At 40.5% G+C, this 24,731-nt stretch overlaps 1 protein-coding gene across 1 annotated transcript in view; it reads right to left on the reverse strand.

Moving 5' to 3' along the window:
• Positions 1-24,731, reverse strand: part of LOC306981094 (NACHT, LRR and PYD domains-containing protein 3-like) — a gene marked incomplete at both ends in the record, with an annotated part of 141,002 nt that overhangs the window by 60,190 nt on the left and 56,081 nt on the right. Inside the window, 2 exons of the mRNA XM_079580644.1 lie at positions 10,114-10,287; positions 11,803-11,979. Coding sequence (XP_079436770.1) covers positions 10,114-10,287; positions 11,803-11,979 — 351 coding nt within the window. The remainder of the gene's footprint in view (positions 1-10,113; positions 10,288-11,802; positions 11,980-24,731) is intronic.

Consider the following 24,731-nt stretch of genomic DNA (forward strand, 5'->3'; position numbering starts at 1 on the left):
CGACTAAAGGTGAGTCTGATCAAGCCCAACACCTACTGCACGACTAAAGGTGAGTCTGATCGAGCCCAACACCTACTGCACGACTAAAGGTGAGTCTGATCGAGCCCAACACCTACTGCACGACTAAAGGTGAGTCTGATCGAGCCCAACACCTACTGCACGACTAAAGGTGAGTCTGATCGAGCCCAACACCTACTGCACGACTAAAGGTGAGTCTGATCGAGCCCAACATCTACTGTACGACTAAAGGTGAGTCTGTTCAAGCCCAACATCTACTGTACGACTAAAGGTGAGTCTGATCAAGCCCAACATCTACTGCACGACTAAAGGTGAGTCTGATCAAGCCCAACATCTACTGTACGACTAAAGGTGAGTCTGTTCGAGCCCAACATCTACTGCACGACTAAAGGTGAGTCTGTTCAAGCCCAACATCTACTGTACGACTAAAGGTGAGTCTGTTTGAGCCCAACACCTACTGCACGACTAAAGGTGAGTCTGATCGAGCCCAACATCTACTGTACGACTAAAGGTGAGTCTGTTCGAGCCCAACACCTACTGCACGACTAAAGGTGAGTCTGATCAAGCCCAACATCTACTGCACGACTAAAGGTGAGTCTGATCAAGCCCAACATCTACTGCACGACTAAAGGTGAGTCTGATCAAACCCAACACCTACTGCACGACTAAAGGTGAGTCTGATCAAGCCCAACATCTACTGCACGACTAAAGGTGAGTCTGTTCAAGCCCAACACCTACTGCACGACTAAAGGTGAGTCTGTTCAAGCCCAACATCTACTGTATGACTAAAGGTGAGTCTGATCAAGCCCAACACCTACTGCACGACTAAAGGTGAGTCTGATCAAGCCCAACACCTACTGCACGACTAAAGGTGAGTCTGATCAAGCCCAACACCTACAGCATGACTAAAGGTGAGTCTGATCAAGCCCAACACCTACTGTCCGACTAAAGGTGAGTCTGATCGAGCCCAACATCTACTGTACGACTAAAGGTGAGTCTGATCAAGCCCAACATCAACTGTACGACTAAAGCTGAGTCTGATCGAGCCCAACACCTACTGCACGACTAAAGGTGAGTCTGATCGAGCCCAACACCTACTGCACGACTAAAGTTTAGTCTGTTCAAGCCCAACATCTACTGTACGACTAAAGGTGAGTCTGTTCAAGCCCAACATCTACTGTACGACTAAAGGTGAGTCTGATCAAGCCCATCACCTACTGCACGACTAAAGGTGAGTCTGATCGAGCCCAACACCTACTGCACGACTAAAGTTTAGTCTGTTCAAGCCCAACATCTACTGTACGACTAAAGGTGAGTCTGTTCAAGCCCAACATCTACTGCACGACTAAAGGTGAGTCTGATCAAGCCCAACATCTACTGCACGACTAAAGGTGAGTCTGATCGAGCCCAACATCTACTGCACGACTAAAGGTGAGTCTGATCAAGCTCAACATCTACTGTACGACTAAAGGTGAGTCTGATCAAGCTCAACATCTACTGTACGACTAAAGGTGAGTCTGATCAAGCTCAACATCTACTGTACGATTAAAGGTGATTCTGATCAAGCCCAACACCTACTGTACGACTAAAGGTGAGTCTGATCAAGCTCAACATCTACTGCACGACTAAAGGTGAGTCTGATCGAGCCCAACATCTACTGTACGACTAAAGGTGAGTCTGTTCAAGCCCAACATCGACTGCACGACTAAAGGTGAGTCTGTTTAAGCCCAACACCTACTGTACGACTAAAGGTGAGTCTGTTTAAGCCCAACACCTACTGCACGACTAAAGGTGAGTCTGATCAATCCCAAGGTGAGTCTGATCAAGCCCTCACTAAAGGTGAGTCTAAGCCCAACATCTACTGCACGACTAAAGGTGAGTCTGAGCCCAACATCTACTGCACGACTAAAGGTGAGTCTGAGCCCAACATCTACTGCACGACTAAAGGTGAGTCTGTTCGAGCCCAACATCTACTGCACGACTAAAGGTGAGTCTGATCGAGCCCAACATCTACTGCACGACTAAAGGTGAGTCTGTTCGAGCCCAACATCTACTGCACGACTAAAGGTGAGTCTGAGCCCAACATCTACTGCACGACTAAAGGTGAGTCTGAGCCCAACATCTACTGCACGACTAAAGGTGAGTCTGATCAAGCCCAACATCTACTGCACGACTAAAGGTGAGTCTGATCAAGCCCAACATCTACTGTACGACTAAAGGTGAGTCTGTTCAAGCCCAACACCTACTGCACGACTAAAGGAGAGTCTGATCAAGCCCAACACCTACTGTACGACTAAAGGGGAGTCTGATCAAGCCCAACATCTACTGCACGACTAAAGGTGAGTCTGTTCAAGCCCAACATCTACTGTACGACTAAAGGGGAGTCTGATCAAGCCCAACACCTACTGTACGACTAAAGGGGAGTCTGATCAAGCCCAACACCTACTGTACGACTAAAGGGGAGTCTGATCAAGCCCAACATCTACTGTACGACTAAAGGGGAGTCTAAGCCCAACACCTACTGCACGACTAAAGTTGAGTCTGATCAAGCCCAACATCTACTGTACGACTAAAGGTGAGTCTGTTCAAGCCCAACATCTACTGCACGACTAAAGGTGAGTCTGATCAAGCCCAACATCTACTGTACGACTAAAGGTGAGTCTGTTCAAGCCCAACATCTACTGCACGACTAAAGGTGAGTCTGATCAAGCCCAACACCTACTGTACGACTAAAGGTGAGTCTGATCAAGCCCAACACCTACTGTACGACTAAAGGGGAGTCTGATCAAGCCCAACATCTACTGCACGACTAAAGGTGAGTCTGATCAAGCCCAACATCTACTGCACGACTAAAGGTGAGTCTGATCAAGCCCAACACCTACTGCACGACTAAAGGTGAGTCTGATCAAGCCCAACATCTACTGCACGACTAAAGGTGAGTCTGATCAAGCCCAACATCTACTGTACGACTAAAGGTGAGTCTGTTCAAGCCCAACATCTACTGCACGACTAAAGGTGAGTCTGATCAAGCCCAACACCTACTGTACGACTAAAGGTGAGTCTGATCAAGCCCAACATCTACTGTACGACTAAAGGTGAGTCTGATCAAGCCCAACATCTACTGTACGACTAAAGGTGAGTCTGTTCAAGCCCAACATCTACTGTACGACTAAAGGTGAGTCTGTTCAAGCCCAACATCTACTGCACGACTAAAGGTGAGTCTGATCAAGCCCAACACCTACTGCACGACTAAAGGTGAGTCTGAGCCCAACACCTACTGTACGACTAAAGGTGAGTCTGATCGAGCCCAACACCTACTGCACGACTAAAGGTGAGTCTGATCGAGCCCAACACCTACTGCACGACTAAAGGTGAGTCTGATCGAGCGGAACGTGAGTCACTGGCCGGTTCACCCTGGTTCTCGTGTTGTCACAGTATTAACATTTCCAAGTCAAATTTGAATAACAAAAATTATTATAGTTAATCCTTGTCTTTCACCATCTCCATTGTATTAATGACATTGTACTCTCAAAAAGTTTCCCTAAAAATGAAGGGGAAGTTTACACTTCTTCTCAATTCCTTTTATTAGTTGAACATTAACCACTCAATGTTCGAGGTTAAAAGTAAATATGTTTAGTGTTAGCACTGATCATGATGTTTGGACTATTGTGCAGATGAACTGTGATGATTCTGTTTACAGGAGGTGGTGCTGAACAAATACCCTGGAGCTGACGACGGCCCCTCATCCTGATGGACCCCCCCCCCCGCCCTAAGTGCCACCTTAACCCTGGACCTCATCAGAGAAGCTCGAGCTGCCGGTGTCAGTGCAGTTCTGTCCTTCAGAGTCCATCGTCATCTCCATCGCTGTGAGGTGCAGGACGTTGTCTGGTGATTGGCTCCTCAGATCACAGCTGGCCCCTCCCACCCTGGACACGCCCCCCCCACAGGAACAGTCTCTTCCCCTCCACCATCAGACTCATTATATAATAACCTATGTCTCTATTTATCTCAGTGATATGTTTGTTTCATGTTGCACGATTGAACCAAAACAAACTCCTAGATGTGAGGAAAGTTAATTTCATTGTGTGATGTATTTTTGGGGGATGAAGCTAAAACCTGACCTTCTAACCTGCAGAGAAACCCAGGTACGAGGTTTTCTACTTTGGATCGACCAAGACCACTGTCTCAGAACTCATTGTAGTGCAAATGTTTTTAACCTGATTATTTTAGTCTCATGTTCCCCCAGTGCACTGAAGCAAATGTGTAGTTTGTAAAACCTTCCACTGATGACGGCAATAAACTGTTTATATGAACTCTCTGCCAATGTTTGCTTCCAGTGGACAGAATCAGGAATTATATAAAACTTTAGGGAGCATTTTCTTCATTTCTTTTATGAACTAATCTGTAAAAAGTGAATGTCAAGCACCACCATTTTTCCACACTGAGATCTGTTCTTACCTGAGCTGTGACGAGTTCTTTAGGACCTGTCTGATCTTCAGTCACGTAAACACAGCGCAGACGACGTTAGCATTTAGCCCCTCCCTCTCTCCTCTATAGCTCCAAAACAGGTCAAGATAGAAGCTACCAAGCTCTTCCACGTTTTCCCTATTTAAATATGGTTACGTGAAGTGTTCCACTACAAAGTATAATTACACAAAATTAAACCATGTGGATTTTCTAAGCGGATAAAAGGGGGGACTATATTGTAAGGCGTAATAATACCAGGAGTAGTTTGGCATCCGCACAGTAATCTTCACTTTACTGTGCGGATGCCAAATTACTCCTGGTATTATTACGCCTTACAATATAGTTAGCACCAGAGGTCCCTATGCTAAAGTGGCTATGACAGTTAGCATCAGAGGTCCCTATGCTAAAGTGGCTATGACAGTTAGCATCGAGGCTCCTTTTCCTAACTACTTCCTAACTGACAGACCAATTCGGAAGCATCTTGTCGTGGCGGACGCTGACGCACATCCGGTTTGGCGTAAGAGCTCTGACCAATCTGCTCGTTTCGGACGCAGCCCAGGTTTGTGTGCAGGCTGTGACTTTAGAAACGATCTGCCCCTCAGTAAAACAGGAACGTGTTCAGCCACTAGAGGGCGCTATCGCTCTGTGGTAAAAGTCAGACGCTGCAGGGGAACAAGAGGAAACTATTATACATGAGTTTGAGACTTTTGTAACGATTCAAAATGGAGCCAAAACATGATGAAGCAGATGAAGGATTTTCAAAAACACATTTGCAGCTGAACTAATGATACATGACGTGTATTTTAGTGGACACAGGATTCCTTAAATCACAAAATCATGTTTTTATTTTTACTTCAAGGGACAAAACATATTAATGAACATATAAATGTAAATATGCAATATAATGTAAGAAAATACAAACATGTACAACATTAAAGACGACAGATCAAAACACAATCAAACCTGAGACCTAAAACATGAGGTCAGAGGTCACATGACTGGTTCAACCTTTAAGTTCTGTTTTAAACACTGTGGTCCAGTCTCTGACGTTTATGTTCTGGTTCATTATAACGAGTTAGTGATAAAACATTTAAATGCTCCGTGTTGGAGACGGTTTAATCAGAAACATCAGATCCTTTTTGTTCCTCAGAGGTAAAATGATAGTTTTGTAAGAATTTACTGCAGTGACAGAGATGATGCAGTTTTGGAAAGAGACAAAGACGAACAATTATCAACAAAGAATCAAAAGACAAAACCCTGATGTGAATTACATTGGGTTCCAGATCAAAAGTAAAGTAATATATTTAAACATAGTTAAGCCCTGATGTCTGCAGAACAGTTTAAGAGCATTGGGGTAAAAAAGGAAACAAAACATTTTCCTCCTTTTTAAAAAAATGTTTTAAGCCAAATCACCAGCACAGTTTATATCTTACATAATATCAGATCAATGTAATAATATCAATAAGTCAAACAGATCAAAGTCTGTGACCCGCGCCGCCTAAAGGACTTCACTTTCTTCTCTCTTTTTGTCTCCAGGTTTTTTTAGGCCCTGCTTCCGATCTACAGAATTTCATTGAAAGTTGAAGTACACTTATAGGTAAAAACAAATGTAAGTGATAATGCTATCCACCTGCTGTTGGAACAGAATAATGTTCAACGTTCAATTATTTTATAAACCCTATGTATTACAGAAGCAACCTTCACCTGTATCTACCCGCCAGTGTGAGGACAACTGATGCCTGAATGAAGTTCTGGAGTCCACAGTCCAATAGATGGAATCGCAAGCTCCTCTCCGTTGGCAACCAAACATCATAAGAAACCTCAGAACCAGAAAAAGGTTTTGTGTTGATAGAAACCAGGCTTATGGACACACAGGGAGGATCTTGAGAACACGTTGTTCAGAGACTCCTGAACAACGTGTTCTCAACGTGTGAAAACTTCACAACGTGTGAAAACTTAACCTGACTGTTAATTGCCTGTTATTTCCAGCTAAATACAAGTTTTTTTTTTAAATCTTTGTCTCGCCTTAGAACACGGCCCCCGGAAGTTCTGTTAAGTACCTGTTAGTTATCGGTTAACTACAGTCATTCTTTCATGAAAGTCCAGGGATGTAAAATACAGATTATTTGCCTGTATGGGAACACTTCTTTAGGAGAAGGTATACTAAACTGTATTGAATCTATAAATGTTGTTCTTGCTTTCTTTGTTGTGACGGGGCTCATATGGTCGAAAGTGTGACTAACGACAAAACAAGATCGTACGTGTTTATGGTGTGTACTACAACAAACAAAACACAAACAAAATAATGGTATTTAACATGTATGTTACAATAAGTGGCAAACAAGGCTCTCATAATTACCTTCCTTGTAGGCAGACCAACGCAGACTGGATGGGGAGAGAGGGCGCCTCTCTTTTATACTCACTGGCCCCTCCCCTCAGCCAATCACCACAGAATTACTGTTTTCTACCTTTAAACAGTATCGAACTGTCATACATGATTTATTACACAAACAAAATGGATGTTTGAATGAAACTAGTATGTCTCTGACCTCTGAGACTGCTCACAGAAGTTACTAAAATGATTTGAATGAAAAAAACGGGTTGGGCGTGATGATTGAATCACACACCAACGTCCCGCGATGTGTGCGTGTGGGCTCAGGTGGGTGGCAGCATTTTTCCACAATGTTCTATGTACTATGTTTTTTCACCAAAATAAAGAGACTCGTGTGTTGAATGACATCTTCATAAGTTCATCATAATCATAAGCAACAGTCATGTCAGTGCAGCTTCCACTTTCCACTTTCTTTTAATGTAAATGGTTTCTATATATCGCTCACTTACAAGTACATATTTAGTACTTACATTGTTATTACACAGAAACTACCACTTGAAGTTCACAATTAAGTACCACTGTAGATACCAAAATGTACCACTTTAAATACCTAGTAATTTCCTCCTCAACTTCTTTGTCCAAGCCAGCACCCACCCGCTCTCATCTGATGAATCTGATGAATCTGATGTATCTGATGTATCTGATGAATCTGATGAATCTGAGTCATCAGAATAATCTAACTCAGCTATTGAAAATGATGAATCTGAGTCTTCTGAACTTGAACCGTCCTTTATTGGCCGAGCCGGTTCCCAGCTGTGGAGAAGCAGAGATAAAAAATGATTCATTTCAACACTGTATTTAACTTTAAAGAAATAATATGTCGGAACAATGAAATATACTTCAAAGATAAAAAGTATTCAAAGATTCAAAGATTTTATTGTCAACTAATATGAATAGAAATGTTAATTTCCTTGGCATGGAGCGGGTAATTGTACAATAGTGGAGACGGGAGGTGATGAGGCTGTGGACAGGTATGGCAGTGGTGTGAGGGGAGAGAAAAGGGCGGAGCCGGAGGATGTTCTTGAGGTGGAAGTGGGTGATGCTATTGATGTGTGCGGTGAAGGAGAGGGGGCTGTCGAGGATGACACCCTAACCTTTACCTGAGGGGACGGGGAAATGTATGAGCCATCAATGGGAATGGAGGGATTGCTGATTTTATTTAGGGAGGTTTGGAGCCAATGAGAAGGAGTTCAGTTGTGTTGTTGTTCAGTTTGAGAAAGTTAGATGTGAACCAGGACTTTATTTCATGGAGGCAGTTAGTGAGAGAGGAGGGTGGGAGTGTGGAATTAGGCTCGCTGGAGATGTAGAGCTGGGTGTCATCCGCGTAGCAGTGAAAGTGTATGTGGTGTTTTCTGAAGATGTGACCAAGAGGGAGAAGGTAGATTAGGAACAGTAAGGGGCCGAGGACAGAACCCTGGGAAACACCTGAAGTTACGGGAAAGGAACGGGAAGTAAAAGATTTGAGCTGGATGAACTGGGTGCGGTCAGAAAGGAGAGGGGAGTGTTTGTGATGCCAATGGAGGAGAGTCTGTCCAGGAGGATGGAGTGGGAGATAGTGTCAAAGGCTGCGCTGAGATCAAGCAGGAGGAGGATGGAGAGTGAACCAGAGTCAGCAGAGAGGAGAAGGTCATTGGTGATTTTGAGGAGGGCAGTTTCAATACTATGGAGGGAACGGAAGCCAGACTGAAATTGTTCATACAGGTTATTGGAGGAAAGGTGGGTGTGGAGTTGGGCAGCAACGTTTTTTTTAAGAAGTTTGGAGATGAAGGGAAGGTGATCACATGAAAACAAGAAATATGCAAAGACAAAGTCAATAAATCCACCGTCTACAGAAGACAAGTGTTTAAAATCAACAAGCCCAATGTGTGATCATTGTTAAAGTTTATTGCTCATGACCATAGCTGAACGGTTTTCTCTTTGGTCTAGCAAGCTGCTTAGAAGCAAGCTCACATTGATCCTGTGAAAACAAGTATTATGCACTAATAACACCAATAAAGCCAGTAACTACATAAAGCAGATTTTATTATGGCCACACACTGAGTCGGCCTTCATGTATTTGTAGTTTATTGCAAACTTTTCATCAACAATGAGCTGTAGGCGATTGTAACATGCTAACGGGGGTAACTTGGAATTACCCTTGTCCACCGGCACAAATCATGTCCCTCTATTCAAGCGTATATAAATACTGGATATAAATACTTTGCAGATCCTGGTAGACCATGGGTATATAATTAAAGATCCATATATGGCAGTAGCAAAGAGGGACTAGTTAGCCTCAAAAACAGCAGTTATTTTTCAGATAAGAGCTCCTTCCAAGATGCGGCTACACTCTCTGAGCAGACACGCGGCCAGAGTGTCTGGCTTTAATAAGCACAACTTGGGGCTTTGGCCGTGATTTTGACTCTTGAGAAGTATGCGGTCTGAGTGAGGCAATAAAGTCTGGACTCACATCAGTGTCTCCAGTCGACGGTGAGGGATCCATTTAAGGAAGAGGAGCTTCTTCATGTCTGACTCTCTCAGTCTGTTCTTACTCAGGTCCAGCTCAGTCAGATGTGAGGGTTTCAGAGTGGACTTCAGAGCTGAGGCCAGAGAGGAACAGCTGATCCCTGACAAACCACAGTCCCTCAATCTGAAAAAGGAATAAATGAAGTGATAAAATTCCAGAAATAAGCGAAGGTCATGACAAGTATTCAAATTAATGGAATGATTAAAACAGGTAAAACTTGAAAAATGTGAACATCGTTCAAAAGTTTCATTTATGTAATTCAACTTAAAATGTAAAACTATATATAGACTCATGACATGCAAAGTGACACATGTCAAGCCTTTGTAGATTAATTTTATTATAATGTTGATGATTGTGGCTTACAGTTCATAGAAAAGGCAAGGCAAGTTTATTTGTAAGGCACATTTCATGTACATGACAACTCAATGTGCCTCACAGTAACACCAAACATTGTAAAAATAGAATACAAAGCATTATAAACACAATCAAAGCATTTAAAACACAATGCAAATCAAGAAAACAAATCATTAGTTGCAATTTCATAAAAATAAAAAAAAAGTTTCAATCTCCATAGGCTGCAGTAAAAAGGTGTCCTTTCAGCCTGGACTTAAAAATGCTCAGGGTTGAGGCTTGTCTCAGATCCTCATTGAGGCTGTTCCAGACCTTTCATACTGTCATGTTCATAGTTTGTGTAAAAACTTGAGCCCTGACACAGAGACAGTGAACTGACCTGAGAATCTGCAGGCGACAGTCTTTCCTGCGCAGAAATCCACACAGATGAGACACTCCTGAGTCAGACAGTCTGTTATCACTCAGCTCCAGCTCAGTGAGATGTGAGGGGTTGGACTTCAGAGCTGAGGCCAGAGAGGAACAGCTGATCTCTGACAAACCACAGTCCCTCAATCTGAATAAAGAACAAATTAAGTGATAAAAGTTTAGATAATGTAGTAAACAGAAGTGACATTGGCTTCCAATGCCACACCTGAAAATATCAGAAGGCGTCAATTAATTCTAAATTAGGGACTTTGAAGCAGCACTTTGGAAACTCTTGTTTATGAAATGTGCTATAGAAATGAAGTTGATTTGGATTGGACTAAATCAAGCCTGACAACAGCATTATGTCAATAGTGCTCGACCAAGCAGGCCTTCAAAACTAAAATAACGAGAGACTGGCCAATATCCCAGCGATTACAACACAAGGGGGCATTATAACATCTGATCCAACTGTAACAGCCCTTTTGAAACATTTGATCAAAAACTCAGACTCAGACTGCAGACTCACTTGGGTTATCGATTACATTGGAAGAGATTATCAAAGCTATTAAATGATCGAATACAGGCAGGTCACCAGGCCTTGATGGTATCCCACCAGAGCTATACTGCAAATTAATTAGCCTCCACATTATACAGGCTCAGACCATCAGGTTGCGCCAGTCTCCCTAACTTCCCCCAAATACTCTCAAGAATATCATAGGCAGAATTGCCTCAGAGACTTCCAAGACGTAAAAGCATATTTCAATCTACCTGGCACAACCTTTTATTTCTATTTACAACTAATAGCCGCTATGTGCCCTAAGGCACTATGTGCGCCTTGTGGAAGTAATTTGAACAATCACCCACTTTATAATGTACTGTGCAAAGGAAACAGAATAGGTATTGGGATTGTTTTATTGTTGGATAGAGAGGGAGGAAAGAAAAGTGTGTGTGTGCATGCGTGCATGTGCTTACTACGTTTTTTACAGTGTTTTTTAGCAATTTTACACAACTGTATTTCCATTGAGCTGTTTAGTATAGTAATTGGGTTGATGGTCCCTAACCAGAAAGGACAGTACAGGCACATATTCTGTCAAGTCTGCCTAGCATCTCTCTCTGTCTGCTAACGCCAGCATTTCCTTGTGTTATTTGTTCGTAGGGTAGTAGTTGACCAACTAAAGCCGTGAGTAGTACTTCTCTCTTGGGTTCAGTGAAGATAATGTCAAATATCTGAAAGTCTGAATATCCATCTAACTTCACAGCATTGGGCCGCTTGTTGGGGAACAGCAGGTTGTGCTTATGCAAGATCACTACCTCAGGCCCCGACTCTACTATCTCGGGCTACAATTTATCCCTATGACCCCTTTATTTTTATCTCACTCATGTCCCCCTCCTCGTATGATGATTATTCTAAGACATTTTTAAATATTTAGCAGTTAACAGTATACAAATCAAAATGTGTGAAGAAAATATTATAGAAAAACACAACATTTTATGTTGTTGCTATATGATAAAAGGATCTTTTTAAAACAATAGTATGTCTGTAAAATGAGAGTTACTGGCTTCTTTCCTCTGGAAATACATTTTTGTCATAAGCACAGACTAAAACAAAACATTAAATAGTTTGTGTGAAACTTGAGCCCTGACACAGAGACAGTGAACTGACCTGAGAATCTGCAGGCGACAGTCTGACCTTTCAAGAAAACCACACAGATGAGACACTCCTGAGTCAGACAGGTCTGTGTTACCACTCAAGTCCAGGTAAGTGAGATGTGAGGGGTTGGACTTCAGAGCTGAGGCCAGAGAGGAACAGCTGATCTCTGACAAACCACAGCACCACAATCTTTAAAGAATAAATGAAGTGATAAAAGTTTAGATATTGTAGTTGATGAAAACACAAACAAGGAAGTTTTGAAGAAGGTCATGAGAAGACTCCAAACTGATTTGTTGGATTTGAACAGAGCCCAGGAGGGGACATGAGTGAGATAAAAATAGAGGGGTCATTATGTCGTGATCCCAGCTTACTACGTTTTTATGGTGTTTTATACATTTTACACAACTGTATTTCCATTGAGCTGTTTAGTATAGTAATTGGGTTGATGGTCCCTAACCAGAAAGGACAGTACAGGCACATATTCTGTCAAGTCTGCCAAGCATCTCTCTCTGTCTGCTCACGCCAGCATTTCCTTGTTATTTGTTCGTAGGGTAGTAGTTGACCAACTAAAGCCGTGAGTAGTACTTCTCTCTTGGGTTCAGTCAAGATCATGTAAAATATCCGAAATTCTGAATATCCATCTCACTTCACCGCATTGGGCCGCTTCTAACGCTTGTTGGGGAACGCAGGTTGTGCTTATGCAAGATCACTATCTCAGGCCCCGACTCTACTACTACTCTGCCTTTCTGTGTGGAGTTTGCATGTTCTCCCCGTGTCTGCGTAGGTTTCCTCCAGGTACTCCGGTTTCCCCTACCACTAAAAACATGCACAATGGGCCAGGATGAATGATGTGTGTGAGTGAATGTATGGTGGTGTCAGAGGGTCCGTTGGCGCAGACGTGTGTAGTCGCGAAAGCGACTCTGTCAGTCTCCCCCAGGGGAAACTGAAGCTACAAACGTAGTTTACACCACCGAGTGTGGAGTGAATGTACAATTGTCTCATGTAAAGCGCTTTGTGACTATATGTCTGTGAAAGGCGCTATATAAATAAAGATCTTCTTCTTCTTTTTCTATCTCGGGCTACAATTTATCCCTCTGACCCCTTTATTTTTATCTCACTCATGTCCCCCTCCTCGTATGATGATTATTCTAAAACATTTCAAAAATAGTTTTAGAATAGAGATAGAGACAGTGAACTGACCTGAGAATCTGCAGGCGACAGTCTGGCTTTTCAAAAAAAACACACAGATGAGACACTCCTGAGTCAGACAGGTCTGTGTTACCACTCAGATCCAGGTAAGTGAGATGTGAGGGGTTGGACTTCAGAGCTGAGGCCAGAGAGGAACAGCTGATCTCTGACAAATCACAGGCCCACATTCTTTGAAGAATAAATGTGTTAGAGGATAACATTAAATCGCTATTAAAGATAAGATAAGACAAGAAAAGATAAACCTTTATTAATCTCACAAAGGAGAAATTCACTTGAAACAGTCGGCGTTACTCATTTATCATACTGGGTCAGGCTGTACAGTCGTACTATCTCTGTCATAGCCTTGACTGTGGTGCTCAGGCGCCCACTCTCAGCCACTGAATGCTTGCGTATCAGTATGACGCTCTGAGAGGGTATTTATCCCTCTCCTGTGGAAGCATAGACAGACTTGAATGGTCGGACTGTCAATGTCTCGAGTTCATGTCTCCGGGTCCCGCACCGATGGTAAATAAACTTCTCCTGCATAAGACATCCAGACTGCTGCCTGTCATTCATCTATCCTCTCGAACACCATTGTTATTTCTCTAACAATTTGGCGTCAACGAACATGTTGCTGATCTGGTAAGTGCATTTTTATCCTTTGATAAAAGGGAGGGGGAATGGCCTTACTAGACGCATACTTGATAGAAAAAAGAACAATGCAATGACATAATCTCATGTTATTGGTTAATTCTGGATGTTTTGTTCCGGTTGAGAGTAGGGACTTTAGATCATGACTACCAGGAGACTGGGGTATTCCGATGCACAAAGCTTGAACTGAAATAGCAGCAATAATCTGTGAAGCTCCATGCATACAGTTTAGAGCAGATCAGGTTTTAAACTTGTTGACTCTACTGTTTATCCACATAGCCGCTATAGGCAAAAGTGAGGAACACATATTGTAGACTATCTTGAGTGTAAAGCTTTGTTTAATGTTAATTTTAGTGTCAAACAAAAGGCCTCACACCGACGTAGCCGGGAAGCTAGAATGCTCCAAAAAGCTGTAAACGAGTCTGGGTCCAGGTCACTGGTCTCTATGTCTGGTTTACGGATAGCAAGTGTGGGTCAAAGCAAAAGCTGTGGCTACTGTGTAAAGATGTTGTTTCATGTTACTTTTAATTTTGAACTGAGTGCTGAATATTGAATCGGTAATAATTACATAGGCCATGTAATTAATTACTAAGGCAGTTGGACTTAGAAATACGCCACAGTCAGAGGACTGTGACCACAGGCTAGTGTGAAAACTTGAATAGAACTATCTGTTTTTAGTGGTCATAAAAGCTTGTGGTTTAATATACATCTGCTGATTTTTCTTCTGACTATAGAATAGTTACAAGAAGTACAGTAGTTGTACTGGTGGCTAAGGGATAATGGGTAGGAGAGGAACCTAGGATATTTTTCTCCTATAATAAATAACCCGCTTAGCTGAGGCGCCAAGTTGTTTTGAGATGTGCACATAGGGGAACACTTACGCTCGATATACAACCTATGGAGGCTCGTTGTGTTCATTTCTAATCTAACTGTGAAACTCCAGAATCAACTGATGAACATTGAGAGAAATGTAACGTTATAAGTTAAAATTATAACATGGCTATAGCTCTGGATGCAGCAAGTAGATCTTTATTTCCATGTTTTTATATTTCATATTTTGTGCTTCCTTGCTTGGTTTGCTTGGTTTATTTGCTGTTTGTTTGAATTTTTCACTTAGGGCTATAATGGACACAGAGAACGTAAAGCGTAGTGAGTTATTTTGAGATATCAACATGCTTATTTGAGTAAAACTATACATTCTTTGGCAATCAGACTACACTGCGTTCCAAATTATTATGCAAATTGGATTTTTGTGTCAAAAAGGTAAAAAAGAAAACAATAATAATGAAACTCATGGATGGTGTTGTGTCTTGGGGCTCTATGAATCACTGACATTAATCTCAGAGACCTGGGATTATTAGTTGTCGGGTTAAGCCCAGTTAAGGGAAAAACTACTGAAAAAGGGTGTTCCACTTTATTACGCAGATCATCATTTTCAAGCAATATGGGAAAGAAAAAGGATCTCTCTGCTGATGAAAAGCGTGAAATAGTTGAATGCCTTGGTCTAGGTATGAAAACCTTCGATATTTCATGAAAGATGAAGTGTAATCATCGAACTGATAAGAGATTTGTGGATGATTCAGACACACTCCGTTTTGTGCCGATAAAGGCACAATATGGACGTTTTCTGCCAGACAAACACATCAGATTAAGAGAACAGATGCCACAAAGCAGCAGACAGGTATCTGAAGCTGCTGGTGCCTCTGGAGTCTCCCGAACATCAAGGTGTAGGACCCTCCAGAGGCTGCAGTTGTGCATAAACCTTCTCTCCGGCCTCCCCTAAACTGTTAATTGAATGTTCATGAACAGAAACGGCTGCAACGGGCTCAGAAATACATGAAGACTCATTTTCAAACAGTCTTGTTCACTGATGAGCGCCGTGTAGCCCTGGATGGTCAAATCAATGGAGTAGTAGATAGTTGGTGAATGGCCACAATGTCCCAACAAGGCTGTGACGTCAGTAAGGAGGGGGCGGAGTCATGTTTTGGGCCAGAGTCATGGGGAGAGAGCTGGTCGGCCCCTTTAGGCCCTTTTAGGCTCCCTGAAGGTGTGAAAATGACCTTTGAAAAATATGTGGAGTTTCTGACTGACCACTGTCTTCTATGCTACAAAATGAAGAGCCGTGCTTTCCCGAACAAAATCCTCTTCATGCATGACAACGCACCATGTCATACTGTAAAGAAAACCTCTGCATCACTGGCTGCTATGGGCAGAAAAGGAGAGAAACTCATGATGTGGACCCCCTCCTCCCCTGACCTCAACCCTGTTGAGAACCTTTTGAGCCTCAACAAGAACAACATCTATGAGGGTGGAAGGCAGTTTTCATCCAAACGGCAGCTCTGGGAGGTTCTTCTAACATCCTGCAAAGAAATCCAAGCAGAAACTCTACAAAAACTTACAATTTTAATGGATTTAAGAATTTTGAAGCTGCGATCACACAAGGGCTCCTATGGTCAAATATAACTTGACCTGTTAATATTTTTTTGATTGAAATAGCTTTTGATTTCAGTAAATATGACCTCCTAATGCTACAAATACAACAAATGACCATTTTCAGTTAATTACAAGCTTTAAAATGTATTGAAACGATGAGTTGCATAATAACTTGGAACAGTAGATTTTGAGGTTTTTACTACATCTATTTTTGAAAAAAATACTGTTATCACTAGGACATTTTTTCCACCACATTTAAATGATCCTCTACCAGTTAAAGACTTGAAAATTATGCTGACTCGCATTTGAGTTGACAATTTAGAAAATCTTAGAAAAATGTCATTTGCATAATAATTTGGAACGCAGTGTACATTGACACCAATAAAGTAAAGTGGAGGCAACACCATCCTCACAGTTACTCAGTACTCACAGCATTCGAGTACACTTGAGCGAGTAAAATCCAGTGGTGGAGGAATTGCTCGACACTCTTACTTAAGAGTGCAGATACAGATTCTTTTACTTGAGTGGAAGTAAAGGTGGCTGACATGATGTTGACCTAAGTAAGAGTGTTGAGTTATGCATTGTGGAATGTACTTTATAAGCAGAAAGTAAAGGTATTTAAGAGATTATTGTGCAGAATTTCAAAATCATTTGAATCCGGTTTAAGCAAGGTCTAAAACAAGGTTTAAAGGAGTAAACCATTGGACTAGGTTTGAACCGGGTTTAAAACAAGGTTTAAAGGACTAAACCACTAAGCCAAGTCTAAATTGGGTCTAACCAGTTCATCGTGAGGTCACTTTGAAAATAAAATGCTTTACTTTTAACCCAATTGAAAAATATAGTGAAGTAAAGTAGAGATTCATTCATCATAAATTTACTAAACAAAAGTAAGATGCCCATAATTTGTACCTTTTGCTTGTACTGGTGCTTTTACTTTGTTGCTTTCCACCACTGCACTTGAGCGAGTAAAAACTAGACTATTTCAAAGTAATGTTACTCTCACATAAGTAATTTGCCAGAGATTTCACCTATATCTGGACTCATAAGTGAAGGTCTTGCTGTATAACAGAACAAGGGTCTAAATTAACAAAGTTAGGGTGCTGTCAGTTTTATACAAAAGACAGAATGTGTTGTTATGGGTGACCTGATGCTGTTCGGTTTCTTTGACATTCAGCAAGATGCAATGACATAATGCTAGACCAAATTATGAAAACTTCCACTTATTTCAAAGTAAAAAAAATAATTCAGGGAGAGTGATGCTTACATTTTGTGTCTCTGCCTTGTCTCCTCTGTCCACATCTACTGTTTTCTCCTATCTATTATTGTTTTGTCTCTGTCTGTGAAGGTCCATGAGCAGAGCGTTCCTGATAAACTCTTGCCTCGGAAAGATTGTTGAGTCAGTTTAACAAAACAAAATGCCAACATTGTTTGCTATAACTATTTCATAGAATAGGGGGGTATGCTTTTGAATAATGATAATGCATTGGTAAAGCAATGATACAAGTTAAGAGTCCCCGTAGGGTAAACAATGTCCGCATTTTGAATCACAATCAATTGATGTTCACATGATGGTGATGATGAATTGAGAAAATGTGTTGTTTTTGTGAATTGATACTGCTCTATAATCTGTTACAGGAACTGTGAAGGACTGATTTCCGGTGTCACAATGTCACAATGTATCTGTTTTAAGCTGCAACTTGTGAGTATAACAACTGGGTTTTAAAATATACAAGGAAAAATTATATGAGGGAAAGATGTATAACTACAAGTAATTATGTTAATAAAAGGTATGGTTTGTGCATGAGTAGCAATAAAAACAAATAATATTGATCACACAGTCAAACAAATTTAAAAATAAAATGCGTACAATCAAGAAGTTGAAATGTCTTGCATTTTAGTTTATTAGTTCACCAATAGAAGAGATGGATAAATGTCCTGCTGTGATTTGCTTCAGAAGCCTGAGTTTGTAGGCCTGGTTCTAAAAGTACCAGGACCTGAAAAATATTATATTTTGTTATTTTGTCTTCACTGTTTAGACTTGTGGTAAAGTGAAATTTAACTCTGTCTTTCTAGGTTCTGAATGTCTGTGTAGGCTCTCAGTTGTACAGGAGTTGCACATCGGTAATCTTTATAAAGGATTTGAATATTGAGAGATGCCCAGATTACAGCAGGTTGGCTTTTCCTGGTTCCATTAAAGATAGTTTAAGTATTTGCTTTGTTACATTTTTGTATATCCTTAAAGTTTGTGCCCAAGGTTAGATTGGAGTAGTCAAAACACTTCCTTTGCTCTTCTAAGTAATGCCTCGAGAACAAGGTTCAAGACAAGGTCAGCTGGAGTCCAAACTGTGTTTAGGAGAAACATATTTGCGACAAAGGTAACCAGAGGTTTAGAATGCAAACTAAGTGTCTTCATATAAATTCCAATATTAGTCGGAACAGTTGTTCCCAAAGTGGGGGTTAGGATCCCCCAGGAGATAGCGAGCACTGAGATAATATGAATTTTAAATAATTCCTAATTGCAAACAGCACTGATTTGAATATAGAGGTCAAATAAAGAAAATTATGCAAATAATATGAAAGAGTTTAAGTGTTGTTTTGCTTGACATTGTCTAAATTACTGAACACTTTATATCTCGAATAGTTCGCAAGGGTTTTTGGGGGGTCCTGACCAGAAATGTGTAAATTTACCTTTAGAGACCAATATAATTTAAGTCTGGAATAGACAATTGAATTTAATATAGTAAAATATAGTTAAAGAGTTAAAGAGCTAAAGAAAACTTGTAGTACAGTATCTCAATTCTTGATGTTTTAATCTTAGTGATGTGGTTTTAAGAACCTAAAGGCAACTAAAATAAAACACATTAAAGACAAAGGGAGAAACGAATAACAGTATGCTTACTTTCAAGCAGGCTGCATTGACTCTTTTGAGGATGGGCCTTTTTGATAAAGTACAGAGGAATTTTCTTTTAATCATTTATTGTGTCTCTTTTCTTCCAAACTCGTTTCTTGTTTTCTTTTTGTTAGAATTTAGAATTTTTGCTTTTATTTTGTGATGCTTTGCGTAATAGGACATGCTGAATTTTGTAGGTTTTAGATTTTAGATTTTACTTTGCCATTTTTGGTGGTGATGGGAAAAGGCAAGGGCCTGTTGCGCATTGCGTGGGCATTGGTCCAAGTGCATTGCTCAAAGACCCTGAAATGAAAGTTCACCGAATCGATAGTCTGCTGAAGAGAAAGTCCGCCAAACTGATCGTCTACCGAACTGAGAGTCTGCTCTGCCTCGCTGAGAAACTGTCCTCGAAAACATGCCAACAAAAAGCACCGCTGCTGCTGCCCCTCGAAAGCCTTGAACAGTCGTCTGCAGGAGGACTAGTGCTCACAATTTGCCCAGGTCTGATGCCTCGCTCTCTGTACCACTTGGACCTGCATTTTTAAGTTTTTTGCTACATACTTATTTTATATTTACTTTTTTAGCAATTTTTGGTGTTTTTGCCGATGGGTCAGCGGCCCATGGGATCCTCTTTTGCTGTGATTTCTAAAAAAATGTTTTCTCATTTTGATGTTTTTGACTATAGAATGCTCAAATTGGTCAATGAGTCTGCATCTTAAACAGCAATAATAATCAAGTTAAAATAAATAAATAAATACATTTTATTGGATATTTTAAGAGATAACACATTTTTACAAAAGTAAAATAATAAAATGACAGACAGAGAGATTTGAATGTTCAATCAGTAATAGTATGCAATAAACAATATTTTAGCCTCTCAAAAATATAAAGTAAATCCCAAATTACTATGTAGCGCAGTTGCATTGATCTGTAACAGCCGATAACATAACTTTGAAAAATAAATATCCACAGGTTAACACTCGTGTGAAATAGTTGTGTTGATAGGACTGTAGGGATTAATTTGTTGTTAGTACCCAAGGAGGGTTAAGGCTTAACAATTTGTTGTTTGTGTATATGTTCTTTCTGAACTTTCTGAAATTGATAAAGGATGTTGTGAATTTAATTTAAGTAAATTGAGTGAGTTTTGTACAGAAATTGACTGTGCAGTTGACTCTGGATTTTGTTGTTGGTTTCGGTTTTAGGTAAAATGAGAAGTCCTAAATTTTGATCAGTGGAAGATACTGGTGTATGTTAATTTGAAGCGTTTATGATAAAGGTGATCTTTTACATTGGAAAACTTTAGGATGCTTAAGTTGAAATATTGTGTTGTTTGCCAAGAATTGTGAGTGGAGGCTGAATCCAGATTTGAACGCATCGGGTGTTCTTAGATTTTAGATCTGAGGCTGTGATTTCGAGTTGTATGCAGCCCAATGAAGAGGTTTGCATACAGTGTAAGTAAAGCGGTGTCTTCAAATTTGAAATTTGTGCTGGCAAACGTGTTTTATTTCAAACAAGCAAACGTTTTACAATCAGTGTTAATCCAGTATCTCAAGAGTCACTCAAAAGGTCACACTTATGGCCTCAAAAGTATATTGCCCAGTTTTCAACACTAATCACGACTCTGGGTGCACACAGAGCTCGTTATAATTGTTGAAAAAAGGAGGGGCCAAGAAGCAGAGGAGATTTGCTCTCTGTACACTGCGTTCCAAATGATTATGCAAATGACATTTTTCTAAGATTTTCTAAATTGTCAACTCAAATGAGAGTCAGCATAATTTTCAAGTCTTTAACTGGTAGAGGATCATTTAAATGTGGTGGAAAAAATGTCCTAGTGATAACAGTTTTTTTTTAAAATAAATATAGTAAAAACCTCAAAATCCACTGTTCCAAATTATTATGCAACTCATCGTTTCAATACATTTTAAAGCTTGTAATTAACTGAAAATGGTCATTTGTTGAATTTGTACCATTAGGAGGTCATATTTACTGAAATCAGAAGCTATTTCAATCAAAAAAATATTAACAGGTCAAGTTATATTTGAACATAGGAGCTCTTGTGTGATAGCAGCTTCAAAATTCTTAAATCCATTAAAATTGTAAGTTTTTGGACAGTTTCTGCTTGGATTTCTTTGCAGGACGTTAGAATAGCTGCTGTTTGGATGAAAACTGCCTCCCACCCTCATAGAAGTTTTTTTTGTTGAAGCTCCAAATGTTCTCAACAGGGCTGAGGTCAGGGGAGGAGGGGGTCCACATCATGAGTTTCTCTCCTTTTATGCCCATAGCAGCCAGTGATGCAGAGGTTTTCTTTACAGCAGGACATGGTGCGTTGTCATGCCTGAAGAGGATTTTGTTAGGGAAAACATGGCTCTTCTTTTTGTAGCATAGAAGAAAGTGGTCAGTCAGAAACTCCACATATTTTTCAAAGGTTATTTTCACACCTTCAGGGAGCCTAAAAGGGCCTAATGGGGCCGCCCAGCTCTCTCACCATGATTCTGGCCCAAAACATGACTCCGCCCCCTCCTTACTGACGTCACAGCCTTGTTGGGACATTGTGGCCATTCACCAACATCCACTACTCCATTGATTTGACCATCCAGGGCTACACGGCCTCATCAGTGAACAAGACTGTTTGAAAATGAGCCTCATGTATTTCTGAGCCACTGCAGCCGTTTCTGTTCATGAACATTCAATTAACAGTTTAGGGGAGGCCCGGATAGAAGGTTTATGCACAACTGCAGCCTCTGGAGGGTCCTACACCTTGATGTTTGGGGGACTCCAGAGGCACCAGCAGCTTCAAATACCTGCATGCTGCTTTGTAGCATCTGTTCTCTTAATCTGATGTATTTGTCCGGCAGAAACCGTCCATATTGTGCCTTTATCGGCACAAAACGGAGTGTGCTCTGAATCATCCACAAATCTCAAAATTACACTTAATCTTTCATGAAATATCGAAGGTTTTCATACCTACACCAAGGCATTCAACTATTTCACACTTTACATCAGCAGAGAGATCCTTTTTCTTTCCCATATTGCTTGAAAATGATGATCTGCTTAATAAAGTGGAACACCCTTTTTCTGTAGTTTTTCCCTTAACTGGGCTTAACCCGACAACTAATCATCCCAGGTCTCTGAGATTAATGTCAGTGATTCATAGAGCCCTAAGACACGATACCATCCATGAGATTCATTATTATTGTTTTTTTTTTTACCTTTTTGACACAAAAATCCAATTTGCATAATAATTTGGAACGCAGTGTAGACATAATTGTGACTCTTTCTGATCTAAATAAACAAATAATGAGAAAACAAAAGTTACAGCAAGTAGTTTAATTTCAAGTCTAAAACCTGATAATTAAACACAGGGAAAGTATCAGAAATAACGTAACATAATAAAGCATAAAGAAATGTTGTGTAAGTGAAACCCAGTTGTTCTGAAAATAGGAAATGTGTAATGCCATTATTGCTTCATACTAACATACTAATGCCATGATTTAATTTTTATATTTACTATAAAATTATATTAAAGAGTGTGATTGTTTTGATTGTGAGTGTGTAACATGTTTTAATCCATATTATTTCCAGGTTGATGACGTTAATTTCCCACAGAGACAGGGAATTTACAGGAGGAATTCTGATGCAGGAGGGTCTGATTCAGGACAGGAGCTGATGAGCCGAGAACAATAATACCAATGGCATGGTAAAATATAATAATATATGGCAAACACACATCCATTGGAGTTTGAATAAAGTAGAAATGGAAAGGTCCATCTTACACACTCCCATTTGTTTTTACATTTACTTCATATTTCATTATTATTTTCATTTATATATTCATAAGTGCTTTCATTTTATATTTACATTTTTTACATTATTTTATATTTTATTGTGCTGTCAAAAGTTAATGGTGTGACAGAATTGTTTCGACATGTTTAGTTATAGTTTAGTTGAGCAGCAGAGGGCACTCTAGCAAGTGAACTGTGATTCCCCTGACTTGATTAGCACCACTTGGACAGGTGTGTGGCATTGTTGCCTCGCAATCAAAGGTCAATGCAAGCAAGAGTATGGAGACATTGTTGGTATGTAATCTATAGTACTGATCATTGTTCATATGCTATAGCTAAAATTGTGCTCTGGTATAATCTGTTTAAAAAGGCATTCAGAGCCTAAATACTTATTTATTGTATTTTCTTTTCTAAGGTTTTCAACCTGCTGCTGCTGTTGTTGCTGCTGTAAACTAAATGCTGCTCTCAGAAGCAAAACAACAAAGTAGCAAAAATAAAAGATGTAATGAAGCTGAGTTGAGCCTCTGTCCTCCATCTACTTTTGGCTTTTTCAAGTTTAGCCCACATTGACTTTTAGAAAACTTGACCGTTGAAAACCATTGTGTACAGCGAGGACTAAGAAGATAAACGGCTTTTTAAATCCTAAAAGTGCTGTAGACGAAGAGGTTATTCAAAATGGCTGACGATGTCCCTGAGAAGACAATCAAACAGCTCAAAAGGGAGCGAACTATTGCAAAAAGTAGCTTAACAAGATCCGTCAACTACCTGCTCAAAGAGGCAAGCAGTATGGTTGAAGATGAATTAAAAGAAGAGTTCCAAAAAATATCTGAATGTCTCAGGAAAGTGTTTGAGGCAAATGATGCTTATGCTTCTGGATTAGAAGAGGAAGACACAGAAGAAGAATCCTATCCAGAGCTATTGGAGGAAATCGAAAGAACTGCATTTGAGGCAGAAACAAAATTTAAACAAGTGAGAGAAGTCCTACAAGAGCATCTGTGGACAAACTATGGAGATCCACAGGTTACAACTTCAATACAGGAAGCTGAGAAGAGTGGTGAACTAACTTTGAGTTTACCTGTGATAGGCGGAAACCTTGAAAGCTTTGAAGCACATTTAGATGTGTTAGAGAAAAGAATGATTGAAGCCACACAGAGAGTGTCCACCTGGGAGCGGTGGATGCCTGGTGATACAAGAAGAACCCTGGATATAAGAATGAAAGAACTAAAAATGAAGAAAAACAGGCTGGAAGAGAGGAAAGCTGAGTTTGCTTCAGCTCGAAGAGCTGAAGAAGAGACAGCAGGCGCCACCAGTGGGAGGGGTGGCACGCCTTTCACACCTTTACCTGTAGCACCTATTTTAAAGATTATACCTGCAGCCCTTCCCATCTTCAAAGGTGACAAGAGAGGGTACCTACGGTGGAGAAAAGACTGGGAAAGTCTCCAAAGGCAGGGGGAACCCACTGGATCTGTGGAGGTAAAGAAGATCCAACTTCTTGACAGTATTGAAGAAAGAATAGTCAAAGACCTACGGCTGACATGTTATGGCTCCGCAGTTGAGATTTTTAGGATTCTTGACAACAGGTATGAAAACCAAGCAGCCATAGCTGTTGAAATCCTAGAAGATATTGAGCAAATACAGCCTGTAAGAGGTAATCAGCCAAGAAAAGTGCTTGATTTAATTCAGACAGTGGAGAAAGCTGTAGCAGATCTTACTGAACTTGGCAATCTTGGTGCCATGAACAATCCGTTGGTAATTACAGCAGTAGAAAGTAAACTTCCTGAATTCACTAAGAGAGACTGGCTAACCTTCATGTTGGAGCCCAAAAACAGGGTCACTCCTGATAACCACTTTGACCAACTTCTGCAATTCTTAAAGGGTCAAGAATGCATTCTAGAAAGAATGGAGCAGCTCAAAACAGGTGATAGGCTTGAACACAATTCAGACAGGAAATATGCTTCTTCCAGAGTTCTGAAAACTGAGTCCCAGCGTGTATGTGG

Source organism: Gobius niger, assembly GCF_951799975.1.
Source record: "Gobius niger genome assembly, chromosome: 21".
NCBI classification, from domain to species: Eukaryota; Metazoa; Chordata; class Actinopteri; order Gobiiformes; family Gobiidae; genus Gobius; species Gobius niger.